The 13,808-nt window shown below is 40.1% G+C and overlaps 1 protein-coding gene across 3 annotated transcripts in view; it reads right to left on the reverse strand.

Moving 5' to 3' along the window:
- Positions 1 to 2,933: 2,933 nt before the first annotated feature.
- Positions 2,934 to 13,808, reverse strand: part of MFSD9 (major facilitator superfamily domain containing 9) — an 18,933-nt gene continuing 8,058 nt past the window's right edge. For 2 of the 3 annotated variants that reach the window (XM_006920787.3, XM_025039099.1), the window contains 3 exons: positions 10,888 to 11,017; positions 8,687 to 8,896; positions 2,934 to 7,667 (listed from right to left, as the gene is read on the reverse strand). In XM_006920787.3, coding sequence (XP_006920849.1) covers positions 6,892 to 7,667; positions 8,687 to 8,896; positions 10,888 to 11,017 — 1,116 coding nt within the window. In that variant the 3' untranslated portion in view covers positions 2,934 to 6,891. The remainder of the gene's footprint in view (positions 7,668 to 8,686; positions 8,897 to 10,887; positions 11,018 to 13,808) is intronic. The other variant, XM_006920788.3, reaches the window with a different exon arrangement.

Here is a 13,808-nt window from a genome sequence, read left to right on the forward strand (position 1 = left end):
TGGTAGTCACGCCATTGAACAATAGGATGGTTGCTTATCCCAAGAAAAGGAAATCAAAGAAAAATAGTCCCATAAAGTGTCTTTTATGACTTGCTGCTGGCAGTTGTAACCTTTATAGACCTAAAGGAAAAAACAAACAAACAAACAAAAAACACCAAAATCATGTGCCTTTATTGAACTTGGATGACAGGACTTGACATTTTTAACAGACCCTTTGTTTGTGAAAATTTTAATATATACACATGCCTCAAATCTTATTTATGAAAAAATATGTATATCTGTAATTCGTTTTTAAGTAAATGACACTAAAAGGACTCAGAACGTTTTCCCAAGGCATAAAGGGCAGCTCCCAAAGGCTGGTGGGCCATCAGCTCAGAGCTGAGGTGTTTCCAGACCCTGAGCTGACAACCGGCTGGTAAGGGAATGGCACAGTGTGGAGCAGAGACACCTGACAACTCAGAGTGGGAGATGATCACCTGCCCCTAAGCAGGTGAGGTGGTCTGGCTCCAAATGCTACTTAGAGGTCCTGCTGCTTCTGTGGAATAATGAGTCAGCTGGCTTTATTTTGTTTCTCATTCCACCGTGTGTTTGAGGGGACATACAGATTCCATCCCCTCTGTGTTTATATGGTGCAAAGAGAAAGGCTGTGTGTGACCCCAGCTTGCGATGTGTGACAACTTGTTGACAGGTTTTATAGTGTGCAATCCCGGGAGGAGGATGCGGGAGATTCCCGTTCATGCCCATCCTCCACCACTTGCTTCAGAATTTTTCTGTATAACAATCTAGAACTTTGAATCCAGGTCAGAGGCTCTAAGCAGACAAGATTGAAAGTTTATATGAACAGTATTCCAATGTTTAACAAATTGGTGAAAGTTCAAATTTCAAATTTTATTCAGGGAACACTTTGGAGAAAGTGGGAGTTCCATTATTTTGCACTAGTCTGTAAACTTGTTACCTTTCCTGCCTCAATAAAGTAACTCAAATTCTTCACGTAAGAATGGTTTCTACTCATCTGAGGACTTCTTTAAAGTACAGCAGAAAAACAAGCAGTGGAACGTATTGTTAAAGATGGTTTGAATCTGTCTTTTAAACTGTAGATTTTATTGGCCTGTCATTTTTTTCCCCCTCAAAAGTCCTTTTTAAAACTTGACTGGCACAAGATTCTTAAATTCTGGGTTTAGATGTGAAATGAAGCCACTCGTGTAATTACATGGATTCACATTGGAGATCCATCAAAGGATACAAGTGACCACAGTAATATTGGTGGAAAACATAAATAAATTAAAGAAAAGATACAGTATTTAGAAATCCTTGGAGTGGTTTTCTGTTCCCTTCCCCTACCTTCACCGACATGGAGGGGTAAATCTTCCAGCCCTTTTTCTCATGTTTTAGAAGTTTTAGCACTTCATAATACTGCTAGATTGCTGGGTGTGAGCTAGAGAGGGGTATAGACGCAAGATACAAGCTCTTAAAGAACCCGGTTTCCTTCTGAAACTCTCCCAAGTCGATCAGTGGAAAGCAGTGGAGACACTATTTGAAAACTACAAGCTTAGGACTCTGTGCCAAAAATCTTAATTTTAAATGAAAATTTTATATAAAAATATGTATTTCATTTGCTGAAAAGAAATCAAAACTGATTTTTACTTTAGTGTTTTATTATAGGAATATGATTCATCAAGAGATGTGATGAGTATTTTTGAGACTGCCGAGTCAATTTTAAGAAGTTAGTTTTTGAAATTTGAGAAGATGGAAATGGAAAATAACCTTAAAAATAAATTTCATGATTTTGCCTGGTATTCTATATTAATACATATTATCAGGAGTCTAACTTTCTGGAACTGGAGAAAAATGAAAAAAAAAATTAACACTTCTTAAACAGGTAGACCAAATTTAGCTTTCACTTATTAAAAGTCAGATAAAGAATTTGGATGATATTGTGTGAATTTCAAAAAAAGGGAACAGTTATGTCATTTCATTTTTATTGTGTAAATGTTTTATTTGTTGAATGATAAAAGCAACGGAAAATAAATTTGACTTCATTTAGCTTTTTCTCTATACTTCCTTTTTTATAACATTATTAGATTCTACACATTATATATGGGAGAGAATATGGAGTTAAAACCCTTTAAATATGATAACGGTCTAAATTTCAGTAATACAAAAAGATCCCCAACACTTGGTAAATGACTCTCTCGGTTCAAATAACACTTGATCCAACCAAAGTTCCAATATAATTATAGAATGTTGATAGGTCTTTGATGTTTAATAAATTTGATTTGAACTGCCTGTAAGTGAAAATTCAGGACTTAATTTTTACATATAATTCTAAGGACCAACTATTCTGAAGTTATGCCATTTAGCAAAAAAAGTAGAAATTAACCCAAAGTCTGATACTTTTAAAAACATATTTTGTGTATATGCCTCCAAATTATCTGGGCTGAAATTCCCATAGCTTTCTGATCCTTTTTGTTTTCAAAATTTTTCTCCATTTTTTCCTAATAAAATTCTATTTTACTACCTGTAAGAATAGTCAATTAGTTGTGGGTCAGTTTTCTTCTTACCTGTATGGTTAGGGAATGAGTTTTTCTGTGTAGAGTTAAAATATGAACTGTAACAGATGATCAAATTTTCAGTATACATAGCATATTATTCTGAATGGTTCAGAACCTACTTCAGGGCCTTTCAGTTTGTCATGGAGGTTTTTACAGGGACCCATTATTCTTGTAGGGTGTAGAAATGTCCCCCCGTGAGATGCCCAGTAGACAGAACGCCAAACATATCAGTGGTGATTTTTTTTTTTACTACTGTAAAAAAAAAATACCTTGAATTAAATATACAAATGTTTTTCTCCTTTTTAAATTGAGTCAAGTACAAGTGGTAACTAAATTTATAATGTAAATGAGAATCTCTGTATCCAGTAATGGTAACTCAGCTTGCCAAAGAGAAATTTTATATATTTATAAAGAGAAAATTTATATATATATACACACGCGCACATGCTCACTGACAAAGAATTTCTCCTAGTTCCTGTGAAATGTACAAAAGTTTAAATATTAAGTCACATGCAAATATTTAATCACTTATGTAGAAAATATTTCACATGAAACCAGGACAGCACCAGAAATTCCAATTTTTATATTTATAAATATATAAACCATTCTCATTTGTACTAAATAGGATCACGATAGCTGGAATTCATGAATGATAAGAATTTAAGCATATTAAAATTTTCAGTTCTTTAAGTTTCAAATACATATAGTATCTCAAACTAGGCTAATACTGTAATTATATTAGAAAAACCTGATTTCAGGAATAAAGGTTATAATAGGTTCATTAATTTTCTAAATGTAAGCAGACTCTTGGCTCAAAGATAACATGTACTCTGAAATATTAAATGCTACCTTCTCAAGCCAACCCAAACACACACACAAAATTAGGTTAATGCCAACCATTGTCTTACCAAACGATATTTAAAGATTATGCAGGTAATTTTAGGTTTTCATAACACAGTTTTGGGTACCTGATCAAAACTGTTTACTGTATTTGCTTCCTTAACTACCTTATATGTAATGTTTTAAAATGTTACTATTTGAGCACCTGATTAATTAGAAACAAACCCTAGTGTGATGACATGCTGAAACTATTTGCTTGCCGTCAGTGTAGAATAAATTTCAAATTACGTACATATTTGGTATTAGCGTGTGGTTGTTAAAGACAAAAGCTTGCTGTTTTTACTAAGATGTTTCAGCAGACTGGAGTTTAGAATTTTCAAGCACTTCAGGACCCTGACTTAAAAATATGTATCAGGATACAATGGCTTCTAAAAATCATAATTTGTTACACTTCATTATAATTTTTAAAGGATTTTATTAAGAAAAATGATTACCATGTAACTGGCAAGTTCTTCAGGAAAAAATTAGGCCTGAAAAAAAAGTTTTTTCAATCCACTGCCTTGTTCCAAGAAGAGCTGCATTATATATGCATTATCCTGGCTAGATCCGTGGTAACCTATTTTAAGATTTTATAAAGACCTAGACCAGACACTTGGATATCACCCACAGCCCCTCCTGAAATCTCCATGAAGGCCACACCCTGACAGTCACCAGGCCTTCCAGATGCTGCCCCTACCTGCTTCCCTCAGTGCCCTGACCACCTCTCCCTCAGGCTCCTCTGGATTACTTCCCCAAAGTCCAGATCTTTGTAAACCACACAGGTCTGTGGCGCACTCTCCAGCACTAACCCTTCAGTGGTGCCCCGTCATCTGTCAGAGCACAAGCTCACCCTGAGCATGGAAGACGAGCCCTTTCAAATCTAAGGCCGTGATTCTCCATGCTGGTGTGCATGAAGAACACAGGGCACTTTAGAGCCCGGTTCCCTGGGGCCAGGACATGCTCTGGGCATCAAGTGACTCAAATATGCAGCCGGGGTAGAGAACCACTGATTCTAGTCCTTTTCCTTGTCTCTAGGCATAATTCTTGTCGGACCTTTCTGCTCCAGGAGGCCAGAGGCCTGGGATTTGGAGCGCTGCACATGCTGCTCTCATAGCCAGGCATACTCTACTCCCTTTCTGGATTCTGCACATCCCTGCTGACATGAAGGCAGAGGTATACCTTCCCTCCATGGAAAAGGCCAAGCCTTTTGGAAAACTGAGCCCTGAGGATGTTTCACAGTTGTGCTTGGCATAATGTTGAAAGGGTGCCATTTCCTTTATAAACTTTTCAGACAAGTTCAATGCCTCTAAAGGTTCCATACAATATTAAGTTGAACCATACGACACCGCAGATATTTTGATTTACAAAAATAGCAATTTCATGTGGCTCAATCTAGTATTTTGAAAAGGATTACAGAAGTTACTCAAGAGAGTTTAAAAACAACACAATCTTTAATTGAGCAATTTACTTCCCCTGAGATCACATTCTATAAAGTATACAAATACTGTCCCTTAGAGCAGTGGTTTTCAAATTTTACTGTGCATACGAAGCAACTGGGTAACTTGTGAAAATGGTCCCCAGCATGTCTGAGGTGGAATGTGAGCATCTATCTGTTCCAGGAGATGCTGATGCTGCTGGTCCCCCAGGACACACCCTGAATAGCAGCAATGCATCGGACTATTTAAGAAGGGCTGTAAAAAAATACTTATCTGAAAAGAAAAAAATCACATGAACAAAATACTAAAATCACCGGTAGAGAATAACAAAAGCATTTCTCCACTCTCTATACAAAGATCAACCTTTGGTTTTCAGTATTTCCATGAACCTAATTGTAAAGACTTATCAAGTTAATGGGCTTTTATTTAACTTCAAATATAAAGTGCTATGATTTCAAAAATAAAAACATGGCTATACTTAAGAGCTTCTAAGAAACCTGTCCACTTCTGAGGGTGAAATCTTTGGAGAAATTCTTCTGAAATTCTACTTCATTGCAAAAACCCTTGAATATTTATTGTCCTTCTGCGTCTAACATCCATGACGAGGTGGTGTGCTCCTTGAGGACAAGGCCATTTTATACCATATTTCGGTATCTTCGAAAGCACTGAGCACTTGTCTAAAAGTTCAGAATTACAACACTTAATAAAAAGTCTGTATTTTTCTTGCAGTTAGGTAGGAGAAAGGACAATCTTCGAATTTCCAATAGATTATCATATTAAAAATTTTGAGTTTACCCCATATTGAACTTCTAAAACTACAGAAATCTTTTTTCTGCTTTCCATACAGAAAGTATTAAAGTGATGGCAAATTAGTGTGTTACAATCATAAGTGCGTGAGGTTGAAAGCAGGAGTAATATTGTGGTGGACTAATTAAGAGGACTGAAAGGAATGTGCACTTTGGGAGTCTGTGAAAAAAAGAGAGGGAGCTCCTAAATAATTTTTATTGATAACTGATGTTGCCCATAGTCAGGAAGTGTCCTGACAATGCCTCCCTGCGAGCCTGTACCCACCCTGACTCTGGGCCCCGCAGGTTTAATTTTGGAAGGGCAGGAAAAGGCACATAGATACATGTCCCAGTAGACCAACAAAGCTCTTCTGTTCAGTCTGATATTAAAATGAAGGAAATAATTTTCAACATAAGACATTGAAGAATTAAGTCCCTCCAGTAAGGTATGACACCCTATTCTCTCACTGTGCATAAAACGATATGGGGTATAACACTGAGAGCTGGGGAAATTGGCGCTACACAGTTTTAACAAACAGTCCAAACTGAGTTAGTTATTCATAAAAACAACCTAGTCTCTAGGTTTTACTCTAATAGAAACCAGTATGTCTCAGAATGATCCTTTTTCTACCTCCATGAGAAACTGCTGCAAGTGGTCCTTATTAAATACAGTAGATGTCTGGGCCTCACCTAGGCCCACAGAAATAGTCTGCAGGGGTGAGGCTGGGCACCTGATTTCTAACCAGGTCCCCAGGTAGAAGCAGCATTCACAACCTTGATATGATGTAAGTAACAGGCTGTTTTTGATAGAGCAGCTTCTTCATTGTGTAGGATTCTAATAGTAGAAAAGCTCCCTCTTAGCTTATACAATTGAACTGCAATGAAATCTGTGTCCCATCTGATTAACGCTTTCCCTATTTTTATTTAGTGAGGAAACCTTGGGTCTCTTCCCTTCTTGCACATATCACGTTCTGGTATCACCACTATTCCTGTAGCTGGGATCTTTCTCCCCTTCATTTAACCTCACTAGCCCATAAGGAGAGAGACTTTTAGGCAAATGTTTTAATACCTTTCCCTTTGGCAAGGCTCTGAATTCTGATCAGCCTAAATGCAGAGCTGAGTGCTGACCTGGATGCCTGCTTACACCACCCACCCTTTGCAAAGCCCGCTTCTTGTCACGGCCTCTGTCCCTTAATCACATACCTTGGATTTTGCTTCTTCCTGTTGTACAAACCCATTCTATTCACTTTTTAATTGATCACTCCTATCACCACCATAGTGAGGTTTGTTTAGTGACATGATGAAAATAGCCACCAAGGCTAATGCAGCCCCTAGACTGGGGGGGCCGCAAGGGCTGACCTCCTGGGCAACTCCCGAGAGGAGGGGCGCGATGACCCGGCCCACCGCTGTCACTGACTGCCCCACGCCTATAATGGTGCCGCTGGCCTGGGCTCCACCCACGGTCAGCTGGAGGTCCGTGATGCAAGTCCTGCCGATGGCCGTGGAGAAGGACAGGAGCGTGGAGGACAGGATGACGGCCGCCATGGTACGGGCGGTGGAGAAGAGCAGGAGCAGCAGGAAGGTGAGTGTGCTGGAGTGCAGCAGGACCCTGTGGGAGTTGTGCCCATACAGCCGCATGAGGGGCCCCAGGGCTAAGCCGGCCAGGGCCCCCAGGGCGCTGCTGTAACTGATGAGGTAGCCTGCGGTCTTGGGGCTCACCTTGAAGCGTTCCTCCAGGGCCAAGACAAAATTACTGTAGTACAGCATGACTGCCACGGCCATCAGCAAGCGCACCAGAAATATTTCCCACATTTCAGAAAATATCAGGCCCTTCATGACCTGCAGGGTTGACAGGACCGCCATCCGGGGCGGCCTGGCGGTCCTCCCACTCGTGGGGCCCGCTTCCTGCACTTCGTAGTCTGTCTTTCCCAAAAGTCCATGGTTCTTACTCAATCGCAGGCCATTCTTTGTATTGCTGACTTTTATTTCACTCCATGGAAACAGCCAAACAAGACCTGTTAAAATGGCACAGTCTGGTAAAGGCACGGGAGGAAACCTGGTCACACCAAACAGTCACATGCTTGAAACCATTCTATCTAGATTCACAATGATTCATCAGACCTCTCCTCCTGGCTGAGGTTACAGGTTAAACTGGCAGACAATCATAAGGTATCTGATGAGGACTGAGATTAAGCTCATGAACTTTGCTTCCCAAGTCTGGTATCCCAACCTAACATGGAATTATCACTCAACCTGTTGTCCTAAATGTAAAGATTTGAAAAGCTGCAAAAAAGTAGAATATCATTATATTTTTAAAAAATTGAACAGCATGAATCCTCCCATTTATAAAGCTGTTAATCGAAGGGTTGGTTGTGCACCAGTCTCTGAGCAAAGAAGTTCATCTAAGGAACTCATAGCCCAGTCGGCCTTCTTTCATTCATTGGATATCATTGAACACTGGCTATCTGTCTGTGTTCCAGGCAAAGGTGACAGCAGTGAGCAAATGTGAACCCTTGGGGAATTTACTTTCTAATTATGTGTGTTGGGGGAAGAGGAACAGCAAGAAAACACATTGACAATATAATTTCTGAAGTGCTATGAAGAAATTCAGATATTTTAGACAGAATGATCCGAGGAGGACTCTCTAAGGAAGCAAATATTGGAGACTTGAATGATAAGAAGAAGAGCCTATACAGATACGTGGGAAGAATGCTGCAGGTGGAAGGAGGAACAAATTACAAGGCCATCCTGTGGGAATAAGGCTGGCATGTGAGGTCAACCAGGAAGCCACTGTGGCCAGGGGTGTGGGGCCAACATCCTCCACCCTCTGCCACCAAGGCTGAGAGACACATGTGCTTTAGCATGCTGGGAGCCCACTGGGGAGGTCTGCAGCAGGGATGATGTGGGTTTTCACTCCTGAATAATGAATCTGCCTCATCTACGAAAAACAAATTGTAAGGGGATAAAAGTAGGTAGGCTGGTTAGCACGAAGGCATAAACCAGACAATCTTCTCGTGATTAAGTGGGAACTTACCAGCATTGAGAATGAAGACAGAAAAACAGATGAAGCACGTTATATAAAATCCATCGTCTAGCTCAGTAAGATATCCACCAACCATGGGGCCCAAGATGAAGCCCACACTAGATGCTGTGTTGAACTGTCCCATCACTAATGGCCGCTCCTTTTCTGCAACCAGATCAGAAAGCAGAGCCCTTGAAATGGACAGTGTGTGTTTGAAAATACCTGTTAGGGGACAAGAGACATGCTCTGTAACATTTTCCAGGTCAAAAGTACCTCGCTGGTGATCCTGCCCTTCACCTCTATCCCTCACGGAGATCTGGCCTCCACTATCTTTACACCTCTGAGGCCTGCGGGTGCCATCCCACTGTGACGACTTCTGGCTAGTCACCTCATCTCTGGTAACCAAGCTCCCAAATCCTCAGCTTGCCTGTTTCCCATCATGAGATCCCAGGGTCTCATCTTCTCTGTTATCCTGGCACAATTCATGGTGGTTTCTATATAGAGATTTATCATTCTTTATTCATAAATTTGGTGAATAAACATTTTCTGCATGCCCACTATTTGTTCAGCATAGACCATGACCCTGAGGGTAATGTAAGGAACAAAGAGGAACACCAAAAAAAAAAAAAAAAAGGCAAATATCCCTGTCTTCACAGAGCCTGCACATCTATATGAAGGTGGTCAAGTGTTATGGAGGGAAATAGAACAGGGAAGAAGGACAGAAAGACAGGGAGTAAAAATATAAAAACATGATGACAGACATTTAACCCAGCAGACCCCAACCTTTTTGGTACCAGGGGCAGGTGCTCTTATGAGAATCTAATGCCTGATGACTTGAGGTGGAACTGAGTGATGCTAGCGCTGGGGAGCGGTTGCAAATACAGATGAAGCTTTGCTTGCTCATCAGCTACTCCCCCACTGCCATGCAGCCCAGCTCCTAAAAGGCCACAGACCAGTACCAGTCTGTGGCCTGGGGATTAGGAACCCCTGATCTAACCAATACCAACTCATGTTCTACTAGCAGGAGGCTTGCAAATTTGTCGACTAAACAAACTAAAAGCTGTGAAAGGACTTAATAAGAGATTAAAGAGTATGTAACTTTATATTCTTCATACTTCTGCTGATAGATTTGACTGTATACACCCACACACCTCATAATCACACTCACAAACAGACTGGCAGAATCTGATGACACAGGTTGCCCACTATTTTGATCAACAAATAGTAGGTCCTGCTAATACTGCTGACAAGTCTGGATAAATGATCCTAAGTGTAAAGGGATACAATGGTTTCCAGGGAGTTCCTCGAAGATTGGTTAGATTTTGTGTGTAGTGGTGGGGCTTGTTACGGTGACTGATCACATTCACAGCAAAGACCTTCTGAAACCATTTGTCAACAAGAAGGCACAGCATAGGTTTTGGAGGGTGAACTCAAAAGGCTTGTCCTCCAGGGTAGCAGGGTCTGTGCTCTCATCAGTAAGATGAGAAAGAAACATGAAAATTCCAGGGCCCTAATCACGAAGAAAGGCAAAAAAGGAATAAAGAGCTTCCACAGTAATTACCCACCCACCACTCACAGGTGATATTTCAAAGAACGGACAAAATATTTCGATGAATGGACAAAATGAAAGTTATTTCAAAAATGGTAGAAACATTCAAGATCAGTCAGGAAACAGAAAACTAACCCTTGAGCCATGACACTGCAATCCTAGTGTCTCCTGCCCCTCCCCCACTCCCACCAAAGCAACAGCTAGACTTGCAGAAGGCTACAGGAAAGCTACAGTGGCCAATCTCAATTTGAAGTCAGGAAGCCCAACATGAAAACTATAAACTTGCTGAGGGACAGGGAGTAAGCATGGTACTGGTTAAAGACACTGAGCACATACTTCCTGAGAGGACAGAGGTCAGAGGGAAGGAGATGGGACCTGTGGCAGTGGTGGCAGAGTTGTGCACAGTGACCGACACAGAGGGCTCCGGGCTCTGTCGCGTCCAGGGTTTGTAGATATGGACAAGTCAGCAGAGCCTGACTGATGCTAAGTGCTCAATTAGGGGCAGCAGCTGGTGTGACACTTGTAACTGATATTACCAGTGTGCCTTCTTTACATAAGCTGTAATCAAAGAGGCACTCTTTGGGACACAAGTGGGACAGGCTCCCTCTGTACGTGGAAGTAATTTATTTTGAAGGAAGGCACACAGGCAGGGACAAGAACTCACCCACGGGGATTCTAGCGAGGGCAAATAGGAACACATTGGTGGAGGCTCCAAGGATAAGGTAACCCAGGGCACTGAACAGAATGCAGACCAGCAGCGAGGCCCGCCTCCCGATCACATCGCTCCAGCAACCCTGCGGAAGCAAGAAACGCAACCGTTCTGTGATTCATGGTAAACTCATCACCACGAAAATGACCCCAAACGAGCCCACTGGAAAATGTCAGGGGTTCTGGCTAAGGTCCTCAGATGCTCAACTCTGTTCTGCCAGTTGTCAGAGTAAGTTATTTTCTCTGCTCTTCCACAAGCTGAGTGGGAAAACACAACATTGTTTTATCAGAAAAAAAAAAAAAAAGCCTTAAGATATCAAAGAAAGCATGATGATTTAGTAGCTGAGAATGGCTAGAGAAATGGTGAAGTATAATTTAGAAAGCCTTTGTTTTGTCATTATCATTACTTCATTCATCTCAACTCTGATGATTTAGTAGCTGAGAATGGGTGGAGAAATGGTGAAGTATAATTTAGAAAGCCTTGGTTTTGTCATTATCATTACTTCATTCATCTCAACTCCTCAGTAACCATGTTCAATTCAGTTTAGAAATTTAGAAAATGCTGAAAAACAAAATTAATATATAAAAATACTTCACAATCCTCAAATTTACAAACGATATATTTTTGACAAAATACAATACACTATATTTTGTAACTTGCTTTTCTACTTAATAATACATCTCGAACATTCCGTTATTAAAATTTTGCCTTTATCTTTTTTCTTTTTTTTGCTTAAGAGTGTCTGTTCTCTATCATCATGACAACCATAGATTTTATCATTAATTCTATCAATCCAACAGATTAAAATGATTTCTCATTGTTCCACTGTGAATTTTTGATTACTATTGAGATGCAACTTTTCCCACATTATATTTTTTAGTTTTATTGATGTAATTGACATATAGCTCTGTAAAAGTCAGCATAATGACTTGACTTACATATATTGCAAAGTGATAAGTTAACATCTGTCATCTCATAAAAACAGCAAAACATCTTTTTCTTTGTGTTGAGAACATTTAGGATTTACTCTTAATAACTCTCAAATATACAATATAGTGTTTGCTATAGTTGCCACATTGTACGTGACATCCCAGCACTTATTTATAACTGGAAGTTTGTACCTTCTGACCACCTTCACCCAATTCATTCACCCCTGCTTCTAGTAACCACAAATTTGATCTCTTGTTCTCAAAAAACTCATTCAAAATATACTCATTCAAAAATAAATTTTTTAGACTCCACATATAAGTGAGATCGTACAGTATTTGTCTTCTTTTGTCTGATTTATCTCACTTAGCATAATGCCCTCAAGGTCTATCCATGTTGTCACAAATGGTAGGATTTCCTTCTTTTAATGACCAAATAGTATTCCACTGTGTGTATATATATATGTATATCCTTTATCTATTCATCTATTGATGGACACTTAGGTTGTTTCCATGTCTTGGCTATTGTAAATAATGCTTCAATGAACATGTGCAGGTATCTTTTTGAACTAGTGATTTCACTTCCTTTGAATATATACCCAGAAATGGGATCGCTGTAATTCTATTTTTAATTTTTTGAGGAACCTCCACACTGTTTTCCGTAATAGCTGCACCAATTTACATTTCTACCAGAAGCACACAAGGGTTCCCTTTTCTCAACATCCTTGCCAGCATTTATTTCTTGTCTTTTTGATGATAGCCATTCTAACAGGTATGAGGTGATATCTCACTGTGGTTTTAATTTGCACTTATCTGATGATTAGTGGTGTTGAGTATTTTTTCACATACCTGTTTGTGAATATCTTCTTTGGAATATCTTCTTTGGAAAAATGTCTATTCGTGTCCTTTGTCAATTTTTTAATTTAATTGGATTATTTCTTTTTCTGCTATTCGGTTGTGTGAGTTCTTTTCTTTGGAAAAATGTCTATTCGTGTTCTTTGGAAAAATGTCTATTCATGTCCTTTGTCAATTTTTTAATTTAATTGGATTATTTCTTTTTCTGCTATTCGGTTGTATGAGTTCTTTTCAGCAGTCCCAGCAAACCGCCTAGCCAAAACAAACCTCCCTTGCAGACTGAAAGTTCTGGCTTTCAAAGATGCAACCAGAGGTCACCAGTGAGGCTTCTGAGAAAGCTCTTTAGAGGTGGGGAAGGGTACTGGCAAACAGTACCCTTCTCCTCTTCTCCCTACCTGCTCAGAACACTCCCATGATGCCGGAGGTTGACAGATGTCTAGCTGAGGATGGCTGCGAAGGACACCAGGAGCCTGGGTGTCCGGGAGCACCTCAGACCCCTGGGCAGCTTTGGTGGCCACTGCACTGTTTATCTTTGCATTTGGGCAGTGCTCTGTCCACACAGATGGACACAGGCCCAACTGATGAGCCCGGTTTGACCACGGCATCTCCATGTTGACCTGCTTTATATATTGAGGTTCTGGATAAGTCTTTGTTTAAAAAAACTTTAATTGTCTTAAAATAAAAATCACTAAACACTGTAACAGTAATGGAGCACTGTCTGAGAAGGGTCAGGCCAGGCTCTCCAGTGCTGTGCTCCTGGGCTGGCTAGAGGTGGTCCATATGACATCCTGTGTCCTTCCTTCTCAGTGATGTGCAATGCCTTTACCAACTTCACGAATGAACCATATCATTCAAGCCTGCCTCTCTGCCTTGCCAAAAGCCAACTATCCCTGTTTGTGCCCTTCCCTCATTTTTATTGATGTGTTTAGCTTCTTCTTAAGGACCCAAAAGATATCTTTACCTAAGAATATAAACTGTCATAAAATTTCTTTATAAAATAATTGAGGGTAATTCTTCCAAATTACTGTTAGCTTTTTACAAATACCACCAATCTTTTTCCCCCAATTTTCATTTCAATAGATTTTAAAAATTCTC

Source organism: Pteropus alecto, unplaced genomic scaffold, assembly GCF_000325575.1.
Source record: "Pteropus alecto unplaced genomic scaffold, ASM32557v1 scaffold288, whole genome shotgun sequence".
Classification (NCBI taxonomy): Eukaryota; Metazoa; Chordata; class Mammalia; order Chiroptera; family Pteropodidae; genus Pteropus; species Pteropus alecto.